Raw genomic sequence first — 24059 nt, 5'->3', positions numbered from 1 at the left:
TAGAATTGCAAAAAAGTAAAAAATAAATAAAATATCTCTCCAAGGGAAAGATGAAGTGAACTAATGTATGTAGCACTAGCTGTATAACTGGTGTGTGCACACGGAAAACAGCTACTTGGGGCAGTCTTTCAGCTGGCTCTGAGGTGGTGACAAAGAAGGTGAAAATAAACAGTATCTGTATTTTGTGTAATTTTATAACACAATTTCTTTGATTTTTCTGAAGGTCCCTTGGATCTCTGTTTTTGTGCAGTTGTTAACTCTCTTCTTATAAACATACAGAATTTTCACTGCTGTTTTTAATCTTAGAGTACGAAAAACATTAAATTTGAATAAAGGATCTATGAAGAGCACAGATTTGTGTTTTATGTTATTTCATTTGTTTGTTTTTAAACAATATAGGACTAGTGTCAGGCACAAGTTTGAAGCCAGCCTAGGCTACACAGTGAGCACCCCACCCCCAAGGAAAAAAACCCAAATCCCATAGGAATACAGAATTTTTAGTGAGTGAATTTGTATTTTATGAAGCATGTAAGTACAAAATGGCTCAGCCTGTGGGAGAACGCTAAAATACAGAGTGGTGTTGGCACATCTGACTGTTGGTAGACTGAGATTAATAAAAACAGGATCGCTCAGAGAATTCTATGCATTCAGTTCTGGTATGTTATAAGTAGGAATAGTGCTGATGGCTGGTAAATGCAAGTTGATTTTACTTTGTTGAGTGTTCAAGTATGTATTTGAAAGCATTTGAAAGCTTTGAGTTCTTTGGGTTTGCAGGTTTTTTTTTTTTTTTTTTTTTTTTAACATGCTATAATATGGTGAGACTGATCCCTGAAAGTGTACCTCTGCAGGGTATATGTTAAGTTCTTCTAATAATACATATGGATATGTAGTCTTAAGAAATTTCAAATAATCACTAAACCTGAATTAGTCAAAAACAAAACTAGTTCATAAACAAAATGTTTTAGTGGTTGAACTTCCAAAGTATTAGTGATTTATTTTTTCTGCCCAATTTGATATAATTCTGTTTAATAAAAATTAGGCTGGTAGTGTGGTGAATCCCTGTAATTCCAACCCCGTGGGAGGCTGAAGCAGTAAGATTGTGAGTTTGGTTGGTTTATATAGTGAAAACCTGTTTCAATTTTAATTGAGAATGATGTAGCAGATTGTAAAAACTTGTGTAATTTTTTTGACTCATTTTACTTTTTATGTGTTTGTAATTATCCAAGTTATTAATATTTCTGATAACTACTTTAATAGGGTGTAAAGGCCTATTATATTGCACTCATTTCTTTAGAAAATTGACTATATATTATTACTGAAAGGTTCTGGAGGCCCAATTAACAGTAAAATATGTTGACCAAAACTCATTCAGCACCATCAACTGATCCAAATGGGAAGGAAAAAATCATGTTTGAAGATTTAAAACATAATGGTGGGAAAATTACTCTTGGTCATTCATTATTTGAAACATTATTTTCCAGTGTAGGTTTATATTTAATGAATCTAGAAGTTCAGATAAATGTTGAACTTTACATGATACATTCATTGTTTGTTGTCAGCTTGATACATTCTTAGTTTCAGATACACCACCTCCACCACCCCCTGTGGAAGAGCCAGTCTTTGATGAATCCCCCCCTCCACCGCCTCCTCCAGAAGACTATGAAGAGGAGGAAGCAGCTGTGGTTGAGTACAGTGATCCTTACGCTGAAGAGGACCCACCATGGGCGCCAAGGTCTTACTTGGAAAAGGGTAAGTGTCAGGAGGTCGTCTGAAGGGCTGGGAGAGCTTCTATAAAAGTGAGACCTGCTGCTCACAAAAGAGGCATGCTTATTTTTACTTATAGGTAAAGCTTTATTTACTTGTATTATCTATTCTGCTTTGGTTTTTTAGTCAGTTTAAAGGGTTTATGGTTTTGAAGTTTATTAGCACATTTTTATGTTTATCTCATACTATTGAACATGTTTTTCACAATTATTTATATAACACTAAATAAACAATAAAAAGCGTGCTTTTCTTTGGAATTCTCTAAGAAGAGGATTATTTTTCCAAATTATTTATTTTTATTCTCATGCTTTCAGCCATCATTATCAGTATTATTATTTTGATTTATTTGTTTTTGACATAGTCTTACCAGGTAGTTCAGGTTGGCATCTAACTTTTGATCCTCTGCCTCATGCTGGGATAACAGTTGTGTATCACTGTGCTGAACTTTCAGATAATTAAATTTGAGTTATTTTTATATGTTTGAGTTTATTTCCATAGGAAACTTTAAATAATCAAATCATAGGAATCTTAAAATCAAAGAATAATGATGTTTCAGTCTCTTTTGTATAAGTGTATGTATGTGTGTGTTTGAGTGTGTCTATGTCTGAGTCTGTGTCTGAGTGTGTAAAATGGCTTCTGTTAGGTAACCATACCATGGTACCTGGGGACAGGAGTTTCCAAGTCTCAAGACTAATCAATCAGCTCAGCTGTACATGGTGGCTCATACCTGTATCTCCAGCACTTGAGAGGTTAAGCCCTATGGTGAGGTCTAAGTCAGCTGGGCTACAGAGTTAAGATCCTGCCTCAAAAAGAAAAAGAAAAAAAATAACTCTAACCAGTTTGTGGGTGGGGATTTGTTGATGTAAAAGGAAATCTGCAGCTAAAGAAACCAAAGCAGCTAAACCACTGTGTCTCAAAACTGGCTGCATGTTAGAATTATGTTTTAGTTACTGTTCTATTGATGGGATGAAACACCATGCCAGGCAACGTACAGAAGGAGGCATTAAAATGGGGACTTGTTTTCAGTTTCAGAGGGTTAGTCCATGACCATCGTGAGGTGGGGTGGTTGTAGGCAGACTGGCACTGGAGCAGTAGCTGAGGAAGATTGGGGGGGCCAAAGAGGCAGAGACACAGGGACACACAGAGAGACAGACGGAGACAGTGAGAGGGTGAGTGCTAGGTGGGGTGGGACTGGACCTCATAAGGGCTTTTTGAAACCTCAAAGTCCACCCCCAGTGACAACACCTTCTCCAACAATGCCACAACTCCTAATCTTTCCACCCCCAGTGACAACACCTTCTCCAACAATGCCACAACTCCTAATCTTTCCTAAGAGTCTACCAGCTAGGGAGCAGGCACTCAAATGAGCCTATTGGGGTCATTCTCATTCAGATCACCACAAATCACCCATGGGCCTTCATGAAGAAGTAGAGAACGTATTGGCTTGCCAAGATGGCTCAGCAGTTATGAGCATATGCTGCTTTTGCAGAGGACCTGAGCTCAGCTCCTAGCAACCGTGTTGGGTGATTACAACTACCTCTAGTCTCCAGGGGATCTGAGCTTCTGGCCTCTGAGGACCTGCGCTCATACATACATACTGCCATACAGCTACACAAATAGACAGAACCAAAAAGCCATTAGAATAAATCTTATAGAAATAGTGGGCTTAACACTTTGGGCCAAGATAAAGCAAATATAAGCAGATTTATTCCTTTTCTTCAAACAGGATCTGGGGGAAACATATAAAACAATACTTTTTAAGGCTTTGAATAACAGGTGGTAGCATAGCTTGACTGAGCCTACTACCCAAAAGGGAATCAGTTTTATAAATGTTACAGTTGTCGAGAAAGGTGAGGGAAAATGAGTATGAAAGAGAAGCAGAATATTTTAGGGACACACAGACAGACATTGAACTTCCAGGAGATGAGAAATACAGGGTCTGGAATGACACTGCAGAAGAGGGATCAGCAGCCTTGACCTGGACAATAGACATATCGACATCGAAGGAAGAACAATCTTAAAAAGCTAAACCAAACCAGTAAGCATATAAGGTCAGATCAAATACAAATAGTATTCATTTTGTATGTGTGTGTCCTGATTGGGTAGAGGCCAATATTTGTTTGGTTTTGTTTGAGACAGGATCTCACTGTGTAGCCCTAACTGACTGAACTCAATGTAGAGCAGATTGACCTTGAACTCAGAGGTCTTCTGCCTCTCATGTGCTGGATTAAATGACTTCATACCTGGAGTGAAAGGTATTTTTATGAATTCTTTTTGTGCCTATCACTTTACAGAACTTATTAATAAACTAATAATTCTTTTTTTTATGAATCACTACATTTAACATAACAGTGCTCTCAGGTAGCAAATGTAAGAATTGCTATAATGCTGACAAAATGGCAGATTGAAATGTAGGGAAGTTAAGTAGGCTTTGTGAACTAGAAAGTGATAGTTGAGTTGAGATCTGAACTGTGAAGCTCACAGTTTTCCCCACTGTCTTGAGTTCTGGCATTTACCAACCTCTCCTGTTTACTAGCATTCAGTTTGGCAAGTGTAGGGACTTAGAAATGTCTACTAACTGCACAAGTGTACTTGTTTCTCAGAGTTAAAAACCAAGTAATAGTGTTTTTAAAATTAATTCTTATGATCTTAGCTGATACATCCATTTGAAGGCTTTGTTTTTACATTTTGTTAAAAAGGAAAAGGATAGGTGGGAGCAGTTTGGCTCTCAGAAGGACTGGGGTTGTTAGTGAGGGTCAGTTGTTTGTGAATGCTTTTCTAGCATCCAGGAGTGTATTGTACCTGGAGATAGTGCACTTCTGTACTTTTGTTAAAATAGGAGGGCAAAAAGGAACCAAGAGCCATTGATTGATGGTTGATCAGGGTATCATCCCAAGCAGAATACTTCAGGAAGTGTATGCATAGGAGTTGAAGGTCAGAAAGTTTGTAAACTTTAGTCCTTAACTGCTTAGAGAACATCCAGGTTCTTCAAGTATATTGAAGGCTAGTGCACTGTGACACTGTGGGCAGTGACCGTGGTGATGAAGAGTGTGTCAGGAGAAGGCAGGGCTAACTCCCTCGTCCCTGGCTGTGTAGAAACTCAGGGAGTAGCAAGAGAAACAGAAGACGATGTTTGTAGGAACTGGAAGAAAACATTGAGGTGGAGAGCATGAGTGATGACTGCCGAACAGTACTCGATGAAGTTAGAGGGAAGAGGTGTGGATCAGTCACTTGGTGTGAAGTCTCTTTAGCATGGTGGGAGCAGAGGAAACATGGCCTCAGTAACCAAGTGGCATTGTTTTCATAGAAACAGCAACCACAGTAAGTTCTGAAATTGCTTTTAATTCAGATTACATTGTGAAGAAGTCACTAAATTTATTAGTGATAATGTCAAATTCAACTCTGGTCATCTCAGGACAGATTGTAGATGAGTTTCAAATTGGTAAGCAGGTTTACTGCCTCATAATAAGCCTTCCAGTTTTCTTGTATGAAAAATCATCTCACCCCATAACAAGACTTAATGAAATATCGTATATGGAGATAGTAACTTGGTTACCTTTTGATTTCTAGTAGCTTGCCAACCAGTTCAAGGCAGTTGATTGGCAGGTGTGGTATCTGATGTTCCATGTCTTTGTCCCTGTGCCTATACTTCTCCAGAACACTCTTGATGTCTCCCTGCCCTGTATATTTGCTATACTTATTACTGGTTCAGTACATGAATCCCTCCCTCTCCCCCTCCATCCCTCCCTCCCTTTCTCCCTTCCTTTCATTATGTTCTGAACTACTAAGCTAGATCTACAACCCCCAATTTCTATATTTTAAAGAGGAATATAGATGCACCTTGAGTGTAATAAAGTAGTTCACTAAATTACTGTGTTGTTAACAATATAAAGATAGTTATTCTGGATTACTTTTCAGTGGGGACATTTTTGTAAGTACCAAGAATGTTGCTTTTTCTTGAAGAAAATACAGATTGACTGGCAATACTAAACACTTTAATTTTAAGTTTTTAATACCTAAACTTGTCATATAATTACACTGAATTCACACCCTAACTCTTCTAAATTAGGCTTCTGATGTCCTCAGTGTATGCCAATAATAGAAGATAATTACATAATGAGAGATGCCATTAGGTTTTTACTAAAGTGGTTCAGAAACAGGGCTTATGGGTCTGCCACTGGGTTACATCCTAGCTCTCAAGTTTTAAGACAAGTTACAGTGTAGGCTTAGAAAAACAGCTGGAGATATTTAATTAAAAATAATTTATTTATACGTGTGTGTATGTTATGGCACATGTGAGTGCCACATTAGACATCAAAAGACAATTTTTGGGAGTCCATTTTCTTCTTCTGTTGTGTGGGTCCCAGGAATTGAACTTAGTTTGTAATGCTTGGTGGTAGTACCTTTACCTACCAACCATATCTATTACTGGCCCAAATGAGATATTTTTCTTGAAAAAAGTTCTTTATGGTATGCAGAAGATACTGGAGTTTGGAACAAAGGCTAAGTCTTAAGTGAGTGTGAGTTAAGTTATGAGTTGCCTGATTTTATTAAAATTCTTGAGGGTAGATATAATGTGAGATAAAGGTTCAGAGGCCCATTACCAAGTGATTTGAGCCAATACCAATCACAGAGGAACTTAACCAAGTGTCCTGCTTCTTTTAGCACTTTATTATTATGGATGTATTAAATTGGCTAACATAATGCAATATATATGTTTTGAAAGAAATGTGTGTGTGTGTGTGTGTGTGTGTGTGTGTGTGTGTGTGCATGACTTAGCTTGTAGGAATTTAGTCTTCCCTGATAGGCAGAGTCCAGAAAGGAGTGATGGCCTTGCTATTCTTTAGTCTGTCTCACTTCTCAGTTGCCTGACAATGTATCTCACAACAGTAATATGTTTAAATGTGAGCATTTGTTTTTACACAGTATGGTGCCTCAGTGTAAGTTGAAATGAGTAACTGTCTTTCATGATCCTTAGATTGCTTTTTCTCTGCAGTTTGTTTTCTTATAGGTCATTGAAGGGTAATTTTAACTAAATGTGACTTTCCTTTTTGCTTTTTTGCCATTTATATTGGATTTAGAATCTTTTTTTTTTTTTAAGAAAAGGATATTCAATTGTGTTAAACTGGTTATTGGATAGAAAAATATATGTAAATGTTAATCTTTAGAAAGTTGCTGTGTATGAATGCTTATTCGGTTTTGTCTTTCTAGGAATGGTACTTTCGTTCATATCCTATTTTGTTTCCCCCTAGTTGTGGCAATTTATGATTATACAAAAGACAAGGAAGATGAGCTGTCCTTTCAGGAAGGAGCCATTATATACGTCATCAAGAAGAATGACGATGGCTGGTATGAGGGAGTTATGAATGGCGTGACTGGGCTCTTCCCTGGGAACTACGTGGAGTCCATCATGCACTATTCAGAGTAGAGCCTAGCGCAGCTAAGCTTCTCTGTCAGGAGGTCAGGTCTTCCCAGATTAGCTACAGGCCCTGGGAGTCTCCTCCCAGTGAAATGAATGAAGCATACAAACGATAAAGTTACTCCTTTTATTACTGTTTTGGTTTATCCCCTCGTATCAAAAACTGAAAGCCAAGTCTGAACAAGTGTGTCTTCTCGCTGTCATTTGCATTATGCTATCTAGATTGAAAATGTGACCATTTCTCAATCACAAAAGGCAAACCAACATGAACATGTAGCTAAAATATATAAGACCAAGACTGACTTGAGGAAAAAAAAAAACAAAAAACTCTGGGACCTTTCTCAGGAATCCTGTACACGCTTGGATTTCTCTCCCTACGGAACCTGTGACATTGGATGCTCATTGCCTCTGCCGTGGGGCTAACTTCACGGCCTGGTGGACACCCTCGCCCTTTACCTTCAGTATATGGAGAGGAAGTGTTTAAATACTTTATTTAACTACTTTTTGATTGCTTAAAAAGGCTGTTTTTCTTCTTTAACACTGTAAATCCTGTGTTCTCTTAGCACTGGAGTGTGTTAGGCGAGTTAATCCTGAACTCCCTTGCATCCTGTCCTGTTTGTAGATTATAAGGATGACAAAATGTGAAAGTCTCCAAACATTCCCAGGGTTGTTACGTTTGATTTTAATGCACTGTTGCATGAGACTGCGTTGCTGATAGCAGCCAGTAAAACCCATGTGAAATGTGGTAGGCACTTGATGGACCGAGGTAAGCTTGTTGGACATGAGGTTCCTGAGGAGCTCCAGCCTTAGGCTCTGTTTCAGGGGAGGGCCTAGGAAGTCAGACCAGCTGTTACTGCTCTTTTGATATTTAAGCCCCCCCCCCCCCTTTTTTTAAGAAGAGACTAGTTGTCAAGTCTCGACAGTCACTGACTGGGAATGAAAGGCTGCTACTGTGTTCTTGGACCATTATCAATGGCAGTGTTAGCTGATGCCAAGTCATTTTTTATTCTCTTAGCTATAAAAAAATAAGTATCCTCCTGATTTGAAGTGATTAGACTCTAAAGTAGCTCTCCTAGTAAGTCTGAACCTTGTGATTCAGAGTAAAGAGTGTGCTGGAAAAGACTAATAGGATAAAATACCCAGTCACACTGATGAAAATCAGTATATATTTGAAACGATCGGCATCTCCCTCATCTATTGAAAAGGAAGAGGAAGTAAAGCTGTCTAGTGATGCTAGAAGAACAAGTGTTACCGATGTGAAGAAAAGCAGACTGTAAGGCAGCAGCAGCTAACACTCCACTGGTAGATCTGTTTATCTGCACCTGAGGCTTCACTGTGCAACTCGGACCCAAACAGTGTCCTTCTCAAGACCCAAAATTTTGCTTTAAGGTTGCAGGGCTTCATTTCAGACATGGTGTTCCTCCTGCTCTAGTCTATCAAACACTAGGATTCTAAGGAGGAGCTGTACACCAGGAACAGGCTTTTTTGGTTTTTAATTTTGTTTTAAAACCACATTGCACATCAGCTACTGCTTTTAAATTTTTTCCTGAATGCTTTGGATTCTTCTTTAACTTGCTTCTAGTACACTTTCTCCTTCATAGTGTTGTTAGGTCATCTTGACTGTCCTCAGGATGTGTCTCTGAATTCCTCCGAACCTTTAGCTCCATTATGGCCCCAAGCAGGACTATATATGAACGTTTAACTCTGATTGTATTGGTACATGGAAACTTTTGAATATAGTTGCACTAATTATTTATTTAAGTAGCCTTTTGCTGAACAAGCTTAGTGAATTAGTAAGACATTTGGAAACCCCGCAAACAACTAGCTTTTGTAGTCACAGAAACAACTAGTGGTAGGCACCAGGAAAACAGCTTACCTTCTGGACCCCTGCTGAATTGGGGTTTGCAGAAAACACTTGTGAAATCATTTGTGCTAAAGACTTGCACTGGGGGTAATCCTTGGGACAGATGACCTCTCTCCCTTGTATTATTGAGTACTGATGTGATTTTAAAAACAAAACACAAAATACTGGAAAAAGTTGGCCTTTTTCCCCCATCTTAAATATTTGTAATTTTGAATTCTATGAATTGTCTTGGAAGGATACTCTGTAACAATGAGCCAGGCCTACAGTAATTGGAGACTTTTAATGTATGTAATATTTTATAGATTGCATGCTGTTAATACTATGAGGTTATTTCCTGTTTTATTGTAAATTTTCCCATTTATTTGCCCATAAACTAAAATATGGTTGATATTAGGAATTTTAAACAAATGTTGAAACTTTGCTGACCAGAATGCAACCACTTTACCAAGACACAGGTACTGAGGGCTCTGGGGCTCTGGTCTGTCCTGAAATGTCTGATTCTGTGCACAGTTCCTTTACCCTTAAAAAGAAAAAAAAATGAAAAAAAGAAAAAGGAAAACAAAAAGACTGGACATTTGTCTTTTTTTTTTTTTCTGTTAATATTTGAAGGTCCAGGAATCTGAGTGAAAATACATTCTTGTGTTTGACCTTATAGCCAAGGCAAATTAGAAACAAAAATAGTGCCAATATTTTGAAATCTAGATCCAAGATTTCAGCCTGCTGTGTTTGGAATAAATATGATTTTTTAAAGATGTCTCCTACAGTATTTTCCTTTTGGCTACTTCTGTGTTCCTAAAATACTTGCTGTCCTTGTTTAGGGATTAGCACAGGACTGCTGAGTTTGCTATTCTTAAGTCACTGGGTGACAATTTTCATCCCCTCCTTTCCTTACCAGTACTACTGCTGTTAATTGCCTGGCTAGAGACTGGTTTATGCATCTTTACAAATGATGTCTACCATGTAGTTGCCTCATTAACAGTTTTATGTTGATTAAAGATGATTCATTCTTATGTGTGGGGCATCACAGGTAAAATGATAGTTTGCTTTTATCTTTCAGTTCTCATTTTCCTTTAAGGTCACCTTTCTGCAGTACGACTTGTTTTACTCTTTTCTCTTAATGGAGAGAACATGGTGTGTCCTGAAGGCCGCCTTTACTCCTGAAAAGGGCTTTGGTGGAAGAAATGGTAGGTAGACTGCCAAATCTTTGAAATGAATGGAAGCTGTTTACTTCTGAATAGCTTTGGCCAGGAACTCCTCCTGAAGGTGGCATTTCCCTAACACCATTTACTTTGAATCAGTTTTTGAACTAATAAGCTTTAAAAATGTTTGTCCCGGTTTCACTTTAATGATGGGTTAAATGCTTTGTTTCAGATTAACAGCTAATTAGTTCTTGACTCAGTGCTTGGGTCTCTTTTCACCATATCAACTGTTGTAACTAAACATTCTGTACTTTTGTTTAGAAATAGAGTTCTACCTGTTTTCAGGATTATACTTGAAAAAATATGCCATGTTTTGATAAATAACCATCAACGTATTCAGATTACTTAAAGGAATTTAAGTGCAACCCGAGTGGAAATAATCATTCACCCCTTCTAAAACTTCATTCATAAATAGCTTTCTATAAAGCTGTGTGTAGCAAGAATGCATTGTATTTAGTTCTATGCTGGCAGGAACAGAACTGAGCACAACAAAGCACACAGCTTTCTTATGAGAGCTTACAGAGTTATAACAGGGAGGCACTGAGCTGGTTATCTAAATTTACCTTATGCTCTTTGTTTTATTGAGAATCTCTCTTTAAAAAAATCAACAAATGAAATGACAGGGCCTAGCTGTGTAAATGACCTTGCTAAATATGTTAAATTTTTTTTTTGTAAAAAAAAACTTATTTTCACATTAAACTGAAGCCTCTTTTGCAAATTCAGAAATCTATGGAAAAGCAGTTTTTAATCATATTTTATGTCCATGTACCTTTTTTTCTTAATAAAATGGTTTACAAAAAGAATGTAAACAATTTATGATCTGGCAGTTACACTTATAGCTCCAGAGAGTTGGTGGTACTAAGTAAAAAACCATTCAGGCAACTTGAGCAGACAACTGTTGCCAGTAACATTCCTTATGTGTGCCATTAAGCACCTCCAGATGAATGAGGGACATTCACTTAATTTTTAAATTGTATTTGGAATAATTACAATTACTGCTGTGTACTAAGAACTTGACCCAAATAAAAATCACATGAAGTATTGCACTGTCTCATAGAATCATTTATGTTTTTACTACTTCTTTCTAAGGTGGTTTTATGCATTGATGTACTGTTTAATTACTTAACACTTAAAAATTTAAATAGTGTCTAACTTGTAGCAGGTTTGGTCTCTGAAATACTTTGTTTTAAAGACAACTGCTCATTTTAATTATGAACTGCTTTTTCCAGACATGATTAAATTTTGTTAAGTGTAAATTTTTGCATCATTGGAATGGGGTTGTTTTAAAACAAACAAAGTGTGGGTTAAGAGTCCAGAAAAAATGACGACAGAAGTTCTCTAGTGATTTGTGTGATGTTCAGTTTATCTCCAGGGTGAGAGTACTACAGTTCTTGCTGCCTTAAAGCCCATGTTCCTCAGTGCCTTGTCACTTCCATGACATGTATGTAATGGGGAAGCTGGAACATTCAACTAAAACACATTTTAAAGAAATGTTTTCAAGAAAAGGATTTCTCTGTAAATAAAATGGTCTTTTTGTCATGCGAGTGTTCTGGTGTCTGAAGATAATTGGGACTCCAGCTTTTTGTTTTGTGTGGATTAGGGTTTTTGTGGATTCACACATTGGCATGTTGGAGATTGGGAGGGTACCATCTGTTTCACTGTCTGTCGTTCTGGGTCTGCTGTATACTTTCTTCAGAGCCAGAGTTAAGCAATGACAGATGATGAATAACTTTTAGTTTTACTACAGTTTAATGATAAATGGTAAGGTGACTTGTAACCTGAAACTAAATGTATACATTTGATATGGCAGTCCTAATACATAATTGTGCTCCTAAATCACTGTGTGTGTTCATATTTATACATTGTCAGGATAGTGAATGTAATTGTGTTATGAATTATATGTAGGTATATATGAACTTGTCAGAATTATTGCTTTTGTAACACTTGGCAGTCAGATAAGTTAAATCTTCAAGATAATCTCCTAAATACATATATGATGTTTAAAATGAAGTCTCTTAAAAAAAAAAAAAAAGGAATGTCAGCTCTGTGAAGCCTTTGAGATTTGCATGTAGGGCAGTATCAGCAATGAACTGATGTTTCTGGAGATACAGATAATTTAAAAGATATTCAGAAGATCTGACTATATTTAAAGATATACAGAATATGACCAACTGGAACTGATGACTCTATATTAGTTGATATATTTTGTTTTCCTTCATGCAGAGTACATCTCTGAAAAGTGGGATCACTTTCAGTGTTTTATTTGATATAATGCTAAGGGTAACCTCAGTAAGTTCAAATGCATGAGTGACTGCACAGAGGCTGAGACCAAAGACAGTTTCATGTCTGTGGAAGCTAAACCAAACCATTTGAGGTCAGATAGCATCATCATAGAGGCATCTTGAGAGATGAACTCAGAACTGCTAACTCAATGTTGACTGCGTGTCCATACCATAACGACTGTAGAGAGAATATCTATTGTATGCATGTATTGTATCGCTACACCACTTGTTGATTAAAAAGCCCATGGATTAAGCAGCAACTAGGAAGTGAGACATCCAGGAAAGAGAAAGGATTCTGGGATAGAGCCAGACACAGGAAACTCCACCAGGGAAAATGTAAGGAGACAGAAGCATGGTACAGGTAACCAGCCATGGGCAGAATGTAGGTTAAAATAAATGGGTTATTTATTCTAAGCTATTATCTAGTCAGAGAAGAGCCTAGCTATATGGCCAAGATATTTGTTTAAAAAAAAAAGTGTGTGCCACCACTGCTCAGCTAATACAAATAAATTTCTAATCTACAAAAACAACCAAAACCCGTTACTACTTTTAAAATGGGATTTTTAAAAAACACATTTATTGTGGTGTGTACACATGTAGAGGATAACTTGTGGGAACTGGTTCTCTTTTACCCATGTGAGTTCCAGGGATTGAGCTCGGGTTGTCAGGTTTGTTGGCAAACACCTTTACTTGCTGGCCCCTTACCACTTCTTAATTGGTAATATTTAATGATCTGTTGGTATAAACAAGCAGGACACGCTGAGCAAACTGTAGTTAATTTACCTCCAGCATGTAACTTGTTCAGGATACTCTGACACAACAAGCTTTAAAACCAGGTTCTTTAAAAATTTACTTTTTATTTATTTAAGTGTATGTATGCCACACATGTTCAGGTGCCTTTGGAGGCCAGAAGAGGACATTGGATCCTTTGGAGCTGGAGTTATAGGTGGTTTTGAGTTGCCCGACGAGGGTGCTGGGAATTGAACTCTGGTCCTCTGGAAGAGCAGAAAGCATTCTTAACAGTGAGTCATCTCTCCCACCCTACAAAACCAGGCTCTGGATAGTGCTTATCCAAAACACTTGAAATCCTTGTGTTTAAATGGAATCTATGTAAATTTTTTTTTTTATTAAGAATCGGGATAGATGACAAAAAAATGTAACTGGAAAAACAAATTTACTCTGGCTATATGACCACTGTCCTAAGCCATTACAACAGTTTATGACAAGTGGCAAGTGTAACTCAGACAATAACTTAATCCAGCAGTAGAACAAAAACATCAGTAGTACTGAATGAATATATCTCTCTCATATATTTATATATATATATATATTTGTGTGTATATATATATAGCTTTGCACAATCAGGGAGCAAGGCACATAATGAAATGAGTGTACATTTATGCAGAAGAAAATAATAGCAACAAGGCTGAAAGAAAATCACAACCTCATCCTTTTCAAGCTGTGCATAATCCTCTGAATAGTGTCCTCTTTCAGGTACATTTTTGTTATCTTCATGCTTTAAAAAAGTATATTTCTACATTATATCTATTTATGACAGAATTCCCACAGCTAGAAGTCAGAGTGAGCCTTGACTCCATTTTTTTTTTTTTTTTTTTAAAAAGAAACAGAAGAGGACAGCCCCAGTTAGAGATAATGTGCAATTCTCTGTGAAAACAGTGAACAGTATTTTTACAACACTTAGCACAAGCTAGTCACATTGTACCTTATGCATCTCAGGAAGAAGAGCTCACTAGTGGCTGACAGGAAAACTAAGCAAAGTCATTTAACACATTCCAGTTAATGCTTATTTTCTAGGAGGGACTATTTACAAATATAGGAAGAATAGGAGGTGGAATTATGAAAAATGGAGGTTTTGGTATTAAGTTGTAACAAATTTAATGAATAGTTTTTTTAAAAAATGTATCCCTGGTATCCCCTACTGCTGCAACCATATCTTCCTAAGAAGTTGATTTTTTTTTTTTTTAAGGAAGTTGATTCTTAAACAACCCCTTGCTTGAAATGCACAGCCCATGAACAACATGCTCCCAATTTGGCCAGATCTTAAGTATGGCTCAGTGTTGACTTGAACCACTTTTCTAAACATCTTTGAGAGGAAACATCTAGGTTCCATGTAGATGGATGAACAAAACTCTTGTCAGAGTCACCCCTCCCCATTTCTGCACACACTTCAAAAGTACTTACCTTCCGTCTCTTTCATTAGCACCTCAAAAGTTTACTTGTGTTTTTTGTTGTTTTTAAATGCTATTCCTCTAAAAAGTTCAAGGCACTGGGGATAATCGCAGATAGCTTTCTGAAATGGTTTACTTCAGAGAAAACCCAATAGTCCTTGCCCCTCCCTACACTGTATACGTATGAAGTATGATATTTCATTAAAGTCACCTAGATTTTAGGTTTCTTTTACATACAGACCTCTTAAGGGCACTGAGCACTTGTAATTTTTATGGCTAGAGTTTTAAAGGTATGCTTCCATTGGATTTTTAAAGGACCATCTTAAAAGATGGTGGGATATTCAGTTTTGTTCTTGCATTTTCCTTTGGGTAAACTTGGGGAGAGGTTACAGATAATGTAAAATGGAAATTAAAAAGTAATTAATGTTCCAAAAGGTATTTTTAATTTGAAAGGGATTTTTTTTTTTTAAAAAAAGAGAAAGCCATTTTCAAGTATAACAAAAATAATACCTATTTTATCAAAAATTGTCACCTAAGCATACAGGACCATTGTTTTCATTAGTAAACTGGAGTAACGTCTGCGGTTACTTTTCTCATTTCTGAAGATACATGAAAATGTTTGAATGGATTTTTTTACTTGCTTAAACACTGCGTTGTATTTGTAACATAAAATTTTGAGTAGCAAAGGTGACAAAATGTCCTTCTGTTTAAAGTCTAATGAACAAATCCACACTACTGTCCAGGTTCTGAGACCTGGATCCCTGTTGATTTGAACCTTGGAATTGTTACCCTGTTAGAATTTCTATGACCTCTCAATTCTGATTAGGCAAATTCAGCATTATTTATAACATCAAAGTAATACAGAGAGAAGGAATCCAAAACAATTCTCAGCCCTTTGTAACAAAGACATGCCATCCATGGGTAGGAGTACCTTAATTTTGGAGGACTTAAAAAAAAACCCACTGTCATCTCTATTACTTAATTATCTGATGAAAATACGTCTTTTTGGTAATTTTTAAGATACAGCCATCTTTCTCATGTTAAAAAGTTCAGATATTGAAAAAAAACTTAGTTACCTGTAAGCGGATGCCTTAAAAACTAATTTTCTTCCCTTCAAATGAGAATACAGTAACTAAAAAGGGTATTTAAATCTCTTGGGAGTAAAAGCCAAGGTGGTGAGATTAACGTAGAATAATGTTTGTACTAACACTTGTGAGCTGGATTTGGTTGTTCTGCTGCCCGTCAGAGTTGGTGCCAAAGCTTAAGCACTAGAGACTCTTGAAGTTACTTGGTTGTCAAAAAGCGAGTCACCAGCTCTGCTCAGGAGCAGAAGGTCCTCCACCCTAGTCCAGTCACTGTCCAGGCAGCCTCCAGTGCCTTTCACTGGCCATGTAAGCTGGAGCTGCGAAGAAGAGGACAGTGAGAGAAGGCACGGAACAGTATTGTCTGGCAGTGGGTCTTGTCCACGAACATATCAGAGACAGAGAAGAAATAAAACTACACCTCAACAAAACCTTCAAGCACACTAGGTAGCTAAAAACAAAAATTGGAATGTGTCACTTAAAAGATTGGGATGTATCACTTATAAAAATATTAATAGCTATTACCTTTGAGATATATAAAGAAACTGCATGCTGTCACATGACTGGAGTTAGAAATGGATAGTTACTGCTCTCTGATTTTCTTGGCATCACTGATTTTTAAAGGTATCTGTTCTCCCAAGACAATAAAATAGAAGTCATGGCTCAGGATGCTTTAAGAATTCCCATGAAATCCAGACTGAAAAAAATGAAGGCTGTTGATTTAGGGCTTAATTTAGATTGGAAGTACATACTTTTCCACACAAGGAAATCTTAAATTGTCTAAGCTTAATTTAAAAAGAAAACAAATCAAGACTGGGGATAACTGGATCCACTCTCCTGAACATAGAGACACAGGTTGATAAGCACGGTAAAATACTTCTCTCAGTCTCAGTGGGGCTTGGCATCTGTACTTGGGCTGACTGCATTTGTTGTGTACGTTGAAACAGTGCAGTATGTTAAAGGTCACTTCATCATAGGAATAGCAAGCACAAATACTTGGTGAACAATTTGAAAGATTAAAAAAATATCTTTAAGTTGGGGTTTTAAAAGCACAATGACTTACAAGGTCATTTCCTCCCTAACTGTGTGACTGTACTGGGCAGGGGCTGCAAGATGTGAGGGAGGTGCCACTCACACATCTTTGTGATGCTGTAGTTCAAATACTATACTCGCCAATGAGTCTTGACCCACATTCACTGCAGTGACTTTCTCCTTGGGACCAAAAGATTTTTTGTGTTTGGCACTGGTTATCTTTTCAACAGGCACAGACTTTCTTTACAAGATGTGTTCATTTGTAATTGGTGGGATGGCCAGTTTTTATTCTTACTTAAGAATAGCTCTAAGGTTGTTATTTTATTCCCTTCAACCTGTCACTGTAATTTGATAAAGGTAGCAAAAGCACACAGAAGAGTGTGAAGCCCAGTAGGTCATCAGAGCAATGCTTCCAAGGTTTGCCCAGTTGTCTGCATAGGCAGTGCCACTTACTATCACTGGTCTGTGACACTGCTCCATCAGACACCTGGTCACCTACAAAATCTCTACACAACAAAGGTCTTAGCAGCTCCACTAGCAATGGATGAAATTATCAAAACTCATTTTGTTCAGGATAATCCCATTCCCAAATGGATTCTTTGCATTGTAACTTACATGAATGAAACCTGTATAGGGGCCAGATCAGTTTTTTTCTCTCCTATAGACAATTTGTAAAGAAGGCATTGCAGCAGGTGACTGTCTATAATGATGAACCAAATTGGGCACAGGGTATATATTTCATATTCAGACTGTTCATGAGTTCAAATATCTACAAATGCACACATGATATATGAAGGTAACTGACCTAAAGACATAACTGGGCAGTACATTACAATGTGTACTTGGACATTCACAATAAAGCGAGAATCGTGAAGCTAAGATGATACAGCTTCACAAGACAGTCCTGAAAGTAGCCAGGGTCATAGCATTAAATATTCCTTGTGTTGTAGACGAAAAGCTTACCTGTGAAGACATCTCACATGTGGCTGGGGTCATGGCAGGACTGGCAACTAGAGCAGCCATGACTTTCCTATGTACAACCACGGACAGTGTCTTCTGGCTTTCCCTTTCCTGCACTGTTTACCCGTTCTGTATAATGAAAGTTTTCCTGATGTAAAGTGCCCCTTTACATGTAGTATTTAAGTGTGTCAGTCAAGCAGTTCTAAATTCAGCCAACTGGGAAAAACTGAAGAAATAAAAAAGCCCTACCAGATACACCAAACATTCTGATGGTACTCTCTAGCTGAGAAACTGCCCATCTGTTTCTTCTATAACACATGCACAGATGGGTGGCACATGGACAGACACAGGAAATACCTTCTAGTGTTTGGTCCAATCCATACAATAGACAAATTATAAGCGACGACATATCCCCTCCTATGTCTCCTTCCACCCAAAATATACAAAACTCCATATTTGGATTAGGAGGCAAAGGAATAAATAGAATCAGTTCTCTGTATATATACACATTCACAGATGTATACATATGTATATACACACAATCTGTATAGCTGTGTGTACATCCATGTACACACACGAAGCACATATACACAAATACACACACACACAGCTGGACACTACCTGAATAACATATCAGGAGGCTCTGAACACCTGGATTCAGATGATCAGATGAACTGATTGTAGAACTGATTATAGATAGCATGAAAATAAGTCTTGTGGCTACCAGTCTCTTGAGAGCTTAGTATTCTGGTCTCTCTTAGGAGGAGCGGGAGGGGGTCCTCTTCGCAATGTTGCATAGCCCGAAATATGACTACCTCCAAAGCCAGCCTTCTGCTGGTCGGACAGCAGTTCTGGTGGTGGTGGGGGTAGTGCCATGTCATCCATTGTGGCTGTGGGTTCTGCTCTGGACATACGTGAGGAGGAGAGGGAGCCATGCCGTGTGATAGACTTGCGTTGCAATGTCCTGTTAAGATCAGCTAGGAATCCAGGCTGGACACTAAGGCTGGATTTAGGAGAGGTGGGCACTTGTGGCACAACTGTGGTCATCGCTGGCTGTTCAGAGATGTCAGCTTGAGTGAGGCGGGTACTGTCATTGCGTTTGGGTCGGGTGGGTGGGGGGGCCTTCTTCACTGATGTTTTAGACCAAAGCTGTGGCTGAGGATTAACAACTGCCACTTTGGGGGAGGTGTTCCCCGAGAATACAGCTGGAATCTCAATAGGAGGCAGAGGAAGCTCTATTTCAGGTGGAGGGGGTGGAAAGTCAGAATCGGATGGTGGAGATGGAAATTCCACTACCGTGTCCTTTCCACGCCCACTCAGAACAGAGGGTTTTGCTGATACAATCCCTTGCTGGTGGATTCCAGGGAGGTTGACTCCAGAAAGGTGAAGTTTCCCAGGTTTGGGGGGTGCTGCAGGAGGTGGTGGGGTCTCCTTGCTGGGAGACCCTGATTCAGCTGGTGGTGCAAACTTGCTGACTAGACTGTCTACCGAGGGTCGCTTGGGCTCAGGGTGCTCTGCACAACTGCCGGACTTAATGCTGGAGTTACGCTGTGGGGTTGGGGGTGGTTTCTTCCCCCCAGGGCTGGACATCTTACTTGTCTTTTTGCCTGGAGAGCCACCTTTGTCAGGGGTAGGTGAAGCCATGGGTGGCACTGGTGGTGGTGGTGGTGGTGGTGGTGGTGGTGGTGGTGGTGGTGGTGGTGGGGCTGGGGCTGGAGGAGGTGGTGGAGGAAACACCAGGCTGCTTTCAGGAGGGGGAGGAGGGAAATCTGGAGAAGGGACAGGGATTGAACTGGGCTGCCATTTGGGTTTTGCTTTTACTGCAGGAGGGGACTGTGGGGTGACACTTGCTGGGAGGGATTTTAGGGGCTGAGAGTCCACAGGAGGAGGAGTGGGAGGGGGTGGAAATTGACTGGCTATCTGCTTCACAACTGAGGGCACAGGGGACAGCGGAGAGGGGGGTGGCTTTATCCCAAAGCTCTGCTGCTTGGGTAGTGTTGGTGGGGGATATGGAGTAGGCTGGATGGGGGGAGTGGGTGGAATGTGAGAAACGGGGAAAACTGGCTGTTTCTTTGTGGGGGGCACTGGAGGTGCAGGGGTAGGTGGTACAGCTTGTGCTACTACTGGTGACACAGTCTTTGTGCTGGCTGAAGGAGGAATGGTCACCAGAGGTTTAGGGGGTGCTTGAGGAGGGACAGTTGCAGGGATGGGAGGAGCTGGTGGGGGTGTAGGAGGGGCCGCCTGAGGAAGATGCTGAACCTGATGAATCTTCAGTGGAGGAGGTTGGGGGCTGAACTGTGGTAGGGATGGGGCACATGGCACTGGCTTTAACTGGGCCATCGCTGAGCCAGGGGTTGGGGGTGGGGGAGGAGGAGGAGGTGGAGGAATAACTCCATTGGGGGGCACCACAATTTGAGCCTTGGACTGTGAAGCCGATGGAAGAGGCTGCATCGTTGGTGGTGCTGGAGACTTAAACAGGGTCCCTGAATGCTGAGCTGCATTCTGCAGCCTGGTGATTGTGCTGTACTTGACAAACATGGTGGCTGCTGAGCCTGCAGATGGTGCAGACTGGCTGGGGAGAGGAGGAGGAGGTGGTGGTGGTGGAGGTGGAGGAGGAGGAGGTGGTGGCGGAGGAGGAGGCAGAGGCGGTGAAGGTTGTGAGGCAGTATAAGGGGTGATGATCTTAGTTTGAGGGGACAGAGGGGGCATAAGTGAAGTGTAGGACCGATTCATAGACTCCATCCTGGCCTAAAAGGAGTATAAAAAGGGAGTGGGAGGGAGAGAAACAACACAACAGTTACAGAGGTAAGTTTTGACTCCATGAAACTAAACAGCAAGGAATTCAGGACATGCATAAGGAGGATGCAGCAGATGGTGATTATAAAGACGGACAATGTCAGGAAGGGTTAAAATCTGATTTCCTGGGTAACGACATAGAAAATTTGTTTCACCCGTCAGTATTCTCTTAATAGCTACACTGCCTAACCATCTAGGAATGAATTCCTGTTGCAAAGCCATTTGGGTGGTGACAGGGTGTGTGATTTCTGCTCTTGGCTATGGGACTTTAGCAAACCCTGCCCTATGCCCTCCTGTGCTCAAGAGTTCACCTTCTGTCCGTTACTGCATCCACATCAAGCAGATGCCATCCTAGGCTCAGGATGCTGGTGGAGGGCCTCCTGAGGAGTGAGGACGGCCTTTTGATTCTAGTAAGCTGACATGTGACAATGAGCAGGCGTGCACAGTCATATAGCAACGAATGAGCTTGACACACACTCGTGTTTGTGTGAAACACTTGCATCCACATGCACAGAAGTCCAGCAATGCAGGTAAGGGGGCGCATTCTTTACATTTGTTTTACTGGAAAATACATAAAGAAATGCTTTGTAAACATTACAGTAAAAGATAAAACATCACACAGAAGTCAGAGGAATAAGAGGGAGCTGTAAAGCTAAAGGAAATGATCAGGAAGCAGGAGCCAGGGTTTGCATTAGGTTGTCCATCACTCCATCTGGGTATGATTTGCTGAAATGACTACACCTGGCCTGAACCAACCATGCATAGATTTGTGGCTCAAGACCTTCTGAAATAGGAAGGGAAGGGCTTTTGACTTAAGCACTTTGGGAACACCGTTTAGGCTCTTTGAACAACTGAAGAAATGAGGTAACCATCTGTTTTCAATTACGAATGTTACCTAATTAGCCTTGAGGATATTTAAGCTAGTGAACTACAGCTCATTCATAGAGTTGAATTCTAATGCCTGTTAGGATGATCACGTTTCTCTAAAAATTATACATTAAAATAAAAGCATTAGTTTGTAAGATTTGGTTATAGGAGTCACCCAGGTTAATGTGTTTTCAGAGAACAGCCCCTGACCTTAACTTGACCCTGTCTTGGCTGCTTCAGGGATGTAGACCTTAGCTGTGTTGGCCTTCTCATGTGGCACCTGAGACTGAGGTAACAGAAGAAACACACAGAGGGATCAAGACTCAAACAAACTGACAGTATACATAGCAGGGTTCAATCTCTTTCTGAAACTATGACAGAGTTCCTAATCACAGAACATTTGGGTCTTCATTTTTTGTTGAATTTTATACAATGTGGTAAATAAGTAGTTTTACAATTTAAAATGCACATGGGTCTCTCTGTTAATAATTGTAAGATAAAGTTATTTTTTTTTTGTTTTTCACAGTGGTGGGAAATGTAACCAGGAATCTCGTGCATGCTAGGCAAGTGCTCTACTACTGAGCTACGTCCCCAGCCAAAGCAAAGATCTCTTTTCAAATACTTACATGCCCAGAGTATTAGTTCCATCTAAATTGGTTCATAAGGAACTGGGATTGGTGACATAGACACTAAAGGACAGCCAGGAAACTAAGTATGATGGACTATGTTAAAACAAAAAAGACTGGGGCGCAGGTCTGTGGCAGAGTGCTTGCCTAGCATTTGCAAAGTCCCAGATTCAATAACCAGTACTTGAAAGAAGATTTTAAGGTGGAAGAAATAATTATTTAAAAGTTTTTGATAGAGGAGTTTACCTATGTTTAAAATGTTTACATCATTAAAAGAAATTACTTTTGTTTGCTTGTTTGCTGAGACAGGGTTTCTCTGTGTAGCTCTGGCTGTCCTGGAACTCACTCTGTAGACCAGGCTGGACTTGAACTCACACAGATCCTCCTTCCCCTACCCCAGGAGTGCAGGGACTAAAGGTGTTCACCATTACACCTGGCTTAAAAGCAATTATCGACTATTTATTTCCACACTTCCTACCTTCTTACCAGTTAAATCAACCACATATGCAAATTTTGTAATTAATTTGTTTTAAGGAAATATTTGTGAATGTGCTTGTATTTGTGACTCAGATCAAAAGAACAAAAAAGTCAAAATGATGATTGTAAAAAGCAAAATACTCTATCCAGGGCACTACTGGTTCCTCAAGGATGGAACACAGCCTTTCTCACTGAAGTGGGGACTACACCCAGGCCACAGCCTTTCCTACAGTTCTGAGGCTATTTGATTGAGGACTACTATGTCTTTCCACTGACCTTAAAGAAAAAGCTTGTAGGGCAGCTCTCAAGTCTTAGCAGAGAAGTTTCTTTGTGCAGGAGACAGTGGTTAATGCATAAACTCACAACAGGACACCAGGTGCAAACAGCAGGGACTGTGCAGTGCTCAGCTACCATGGGATATCTATGTATCACTCCCCTCTCCTCAAGGCTCAGGGAGCACAGTGGAGGAGAGGACCCAAGTGAAACTTTTTTTCGGGCATGATAAATCCACTGTATTAATGAACTCAGCTATGGTTGCCTGCACAAAAGCAAGCATGTTAGCATAGAGAGTGGAAGGGTTTCATGAGCCCCCACCTCTAACTGGGGAATAATTGACAGTTGATAGCTTTTGGGAGAATCAGTTTTCTTTAATGATGTGGCTCCTGGTAGGTGGACCTGTGTGTATATCAATAGCATAAATTGGACTGACTCAGTGGATTATTTAAAGAAAAAATAAAGCACATAAAATTGGGAGGAGTCAGGGGAATATGATCAAATTGCACTATATTGTCTAAAATTCTCATAATAAGAAAAAAAAATCTCTAACATTATAGTCAATAACAATGATAACCATTCTAAAGTGTTACTGAGTATCATGCAAGATTCAGGAGTCCAAAATTTGAAGAACGTTTGAGAAAATTTATCGATGCCTAGGCTTGTCCTTAAGACTGAAGACAAGGAATGAATCTGAATTAATTAAAAATGAAGAATTGCAAGCAACTTCTCTGGAACTTTAGGGTAATGGCACTACATGATGTTGATGCAGCAAACTGGTTACAGTTGAAGGGGGAGACAGTTAAAAGAGCAAATAAATAACTGACATTAAAAAATGAAGACCTTAAGTCACTCACTAGTCACTACAGACAATGCTAAAATGATTTCCCCATTATAATTAAGATTGAAGAGCTAAGGAAGAACAGTGAAATGGTGCCAAATCAGACCTTAATAAAGGAATAAAGCATACAGGTTAAACACTGGACAACACAGATTTGTATGTGAAGTAAAACGGGTATTACCTTGCTGGACTCTTCCAACTGAGTGCCTCGCTTCCAGGCTTCAGAGAAGATGGAGCTCACAGTACTTTGGGAACGGATGTGTCCAGTAGGCAGGGTGTCAGACACTCCGCTGTCAGACTGATTAGAGTGATTTGACTGAGACTCTGTTTAAAATATTTAAAGAATCAAAGTCAGTGAATATATTCTAGTAGAAAAACCTTAAGTTAG

General features: G+C 39.4%; 2 protein-coding genes across 48 annotated transcripts in view; one reads left to right on the top strand and one right to left on the bottom strand.

Annotated features, from left to right (window-relative positions):
- Abi2 (abl interactor 2) overlaps positions 1-11289 on the top strand; it is a 74085-nt gene extending 62796 nt beyond the window's left edge. For 33 of the 40 annotated variants that reach the window (XM_034497102.1, XM_034497108.2, XM_034497106.2 and 30 more), the window contains 2 exons: positions 1576-1749; positions 7017-11289. In XM_034497102.1, the coding sequence (XP_034352993.1) occupies positions 1576-1749; positions 7017-7192 (350 nt within the window). In that variant the 3' untranslated portion in view covers positions 7193-11289. The remainder of the gene's footprint in view (positions 1-1575; positions 1750-7016) is intronic. The other 7 variants (XM_034497116.2, XM_034497115.2, XM_034497113.2 and 4 more) reach the window with 1 other exon arrangement.
- A 2076-nt stretch (positions 11290-13365) lies between these two features.
- The window catches only part of Raph1 (Ras association (RalGDS/AF-6) and pleckstrin homology domains 1), a 77678-nt gene continuing 66984 nt past the window's right edge, over positions 13366-24059 (bottom strand). For 4 of the 8 annotated variants that reach the window (XM_076931809.1, XM_076931810.1, XM_076931811.1 and 1 more), the window contains 2 exons: positions 23853-23995; positions 13366-20539 (listed from right to left, as the gene is read on the bottom strand). In XM_076931809.1, the coding sequence (XP_076787924.1) occupies positions 18512-20539; positions 23853-23995 (2171 nt within the window). In that variant the 3' untranslated portion in view covers positions 13366-18511. The other 4 variants (XR_013109518.1, XM_076931813.1, XM_076931812.1 and 1 more) reach the window with 4 other exon arrangements.

The sequence above is a fragment of the Arvicanthis niloticus genome, chromosome 3, assembly GCF_011762505.2.
Source record: "Arvicanthis niloticus isolate mArvNil1 chromosome 3, mArvNil1.pat.X, whole genome shotgun sequence".
NCBI lineage: Eukaryota > Metazoa > Chordata > Mammalia > Rodentia > Muridae > Arvicanthis > Arvicanthis niloticus.
This window is presented reverse-complemented; position numbering and strand designations above follow the sequence as displayed.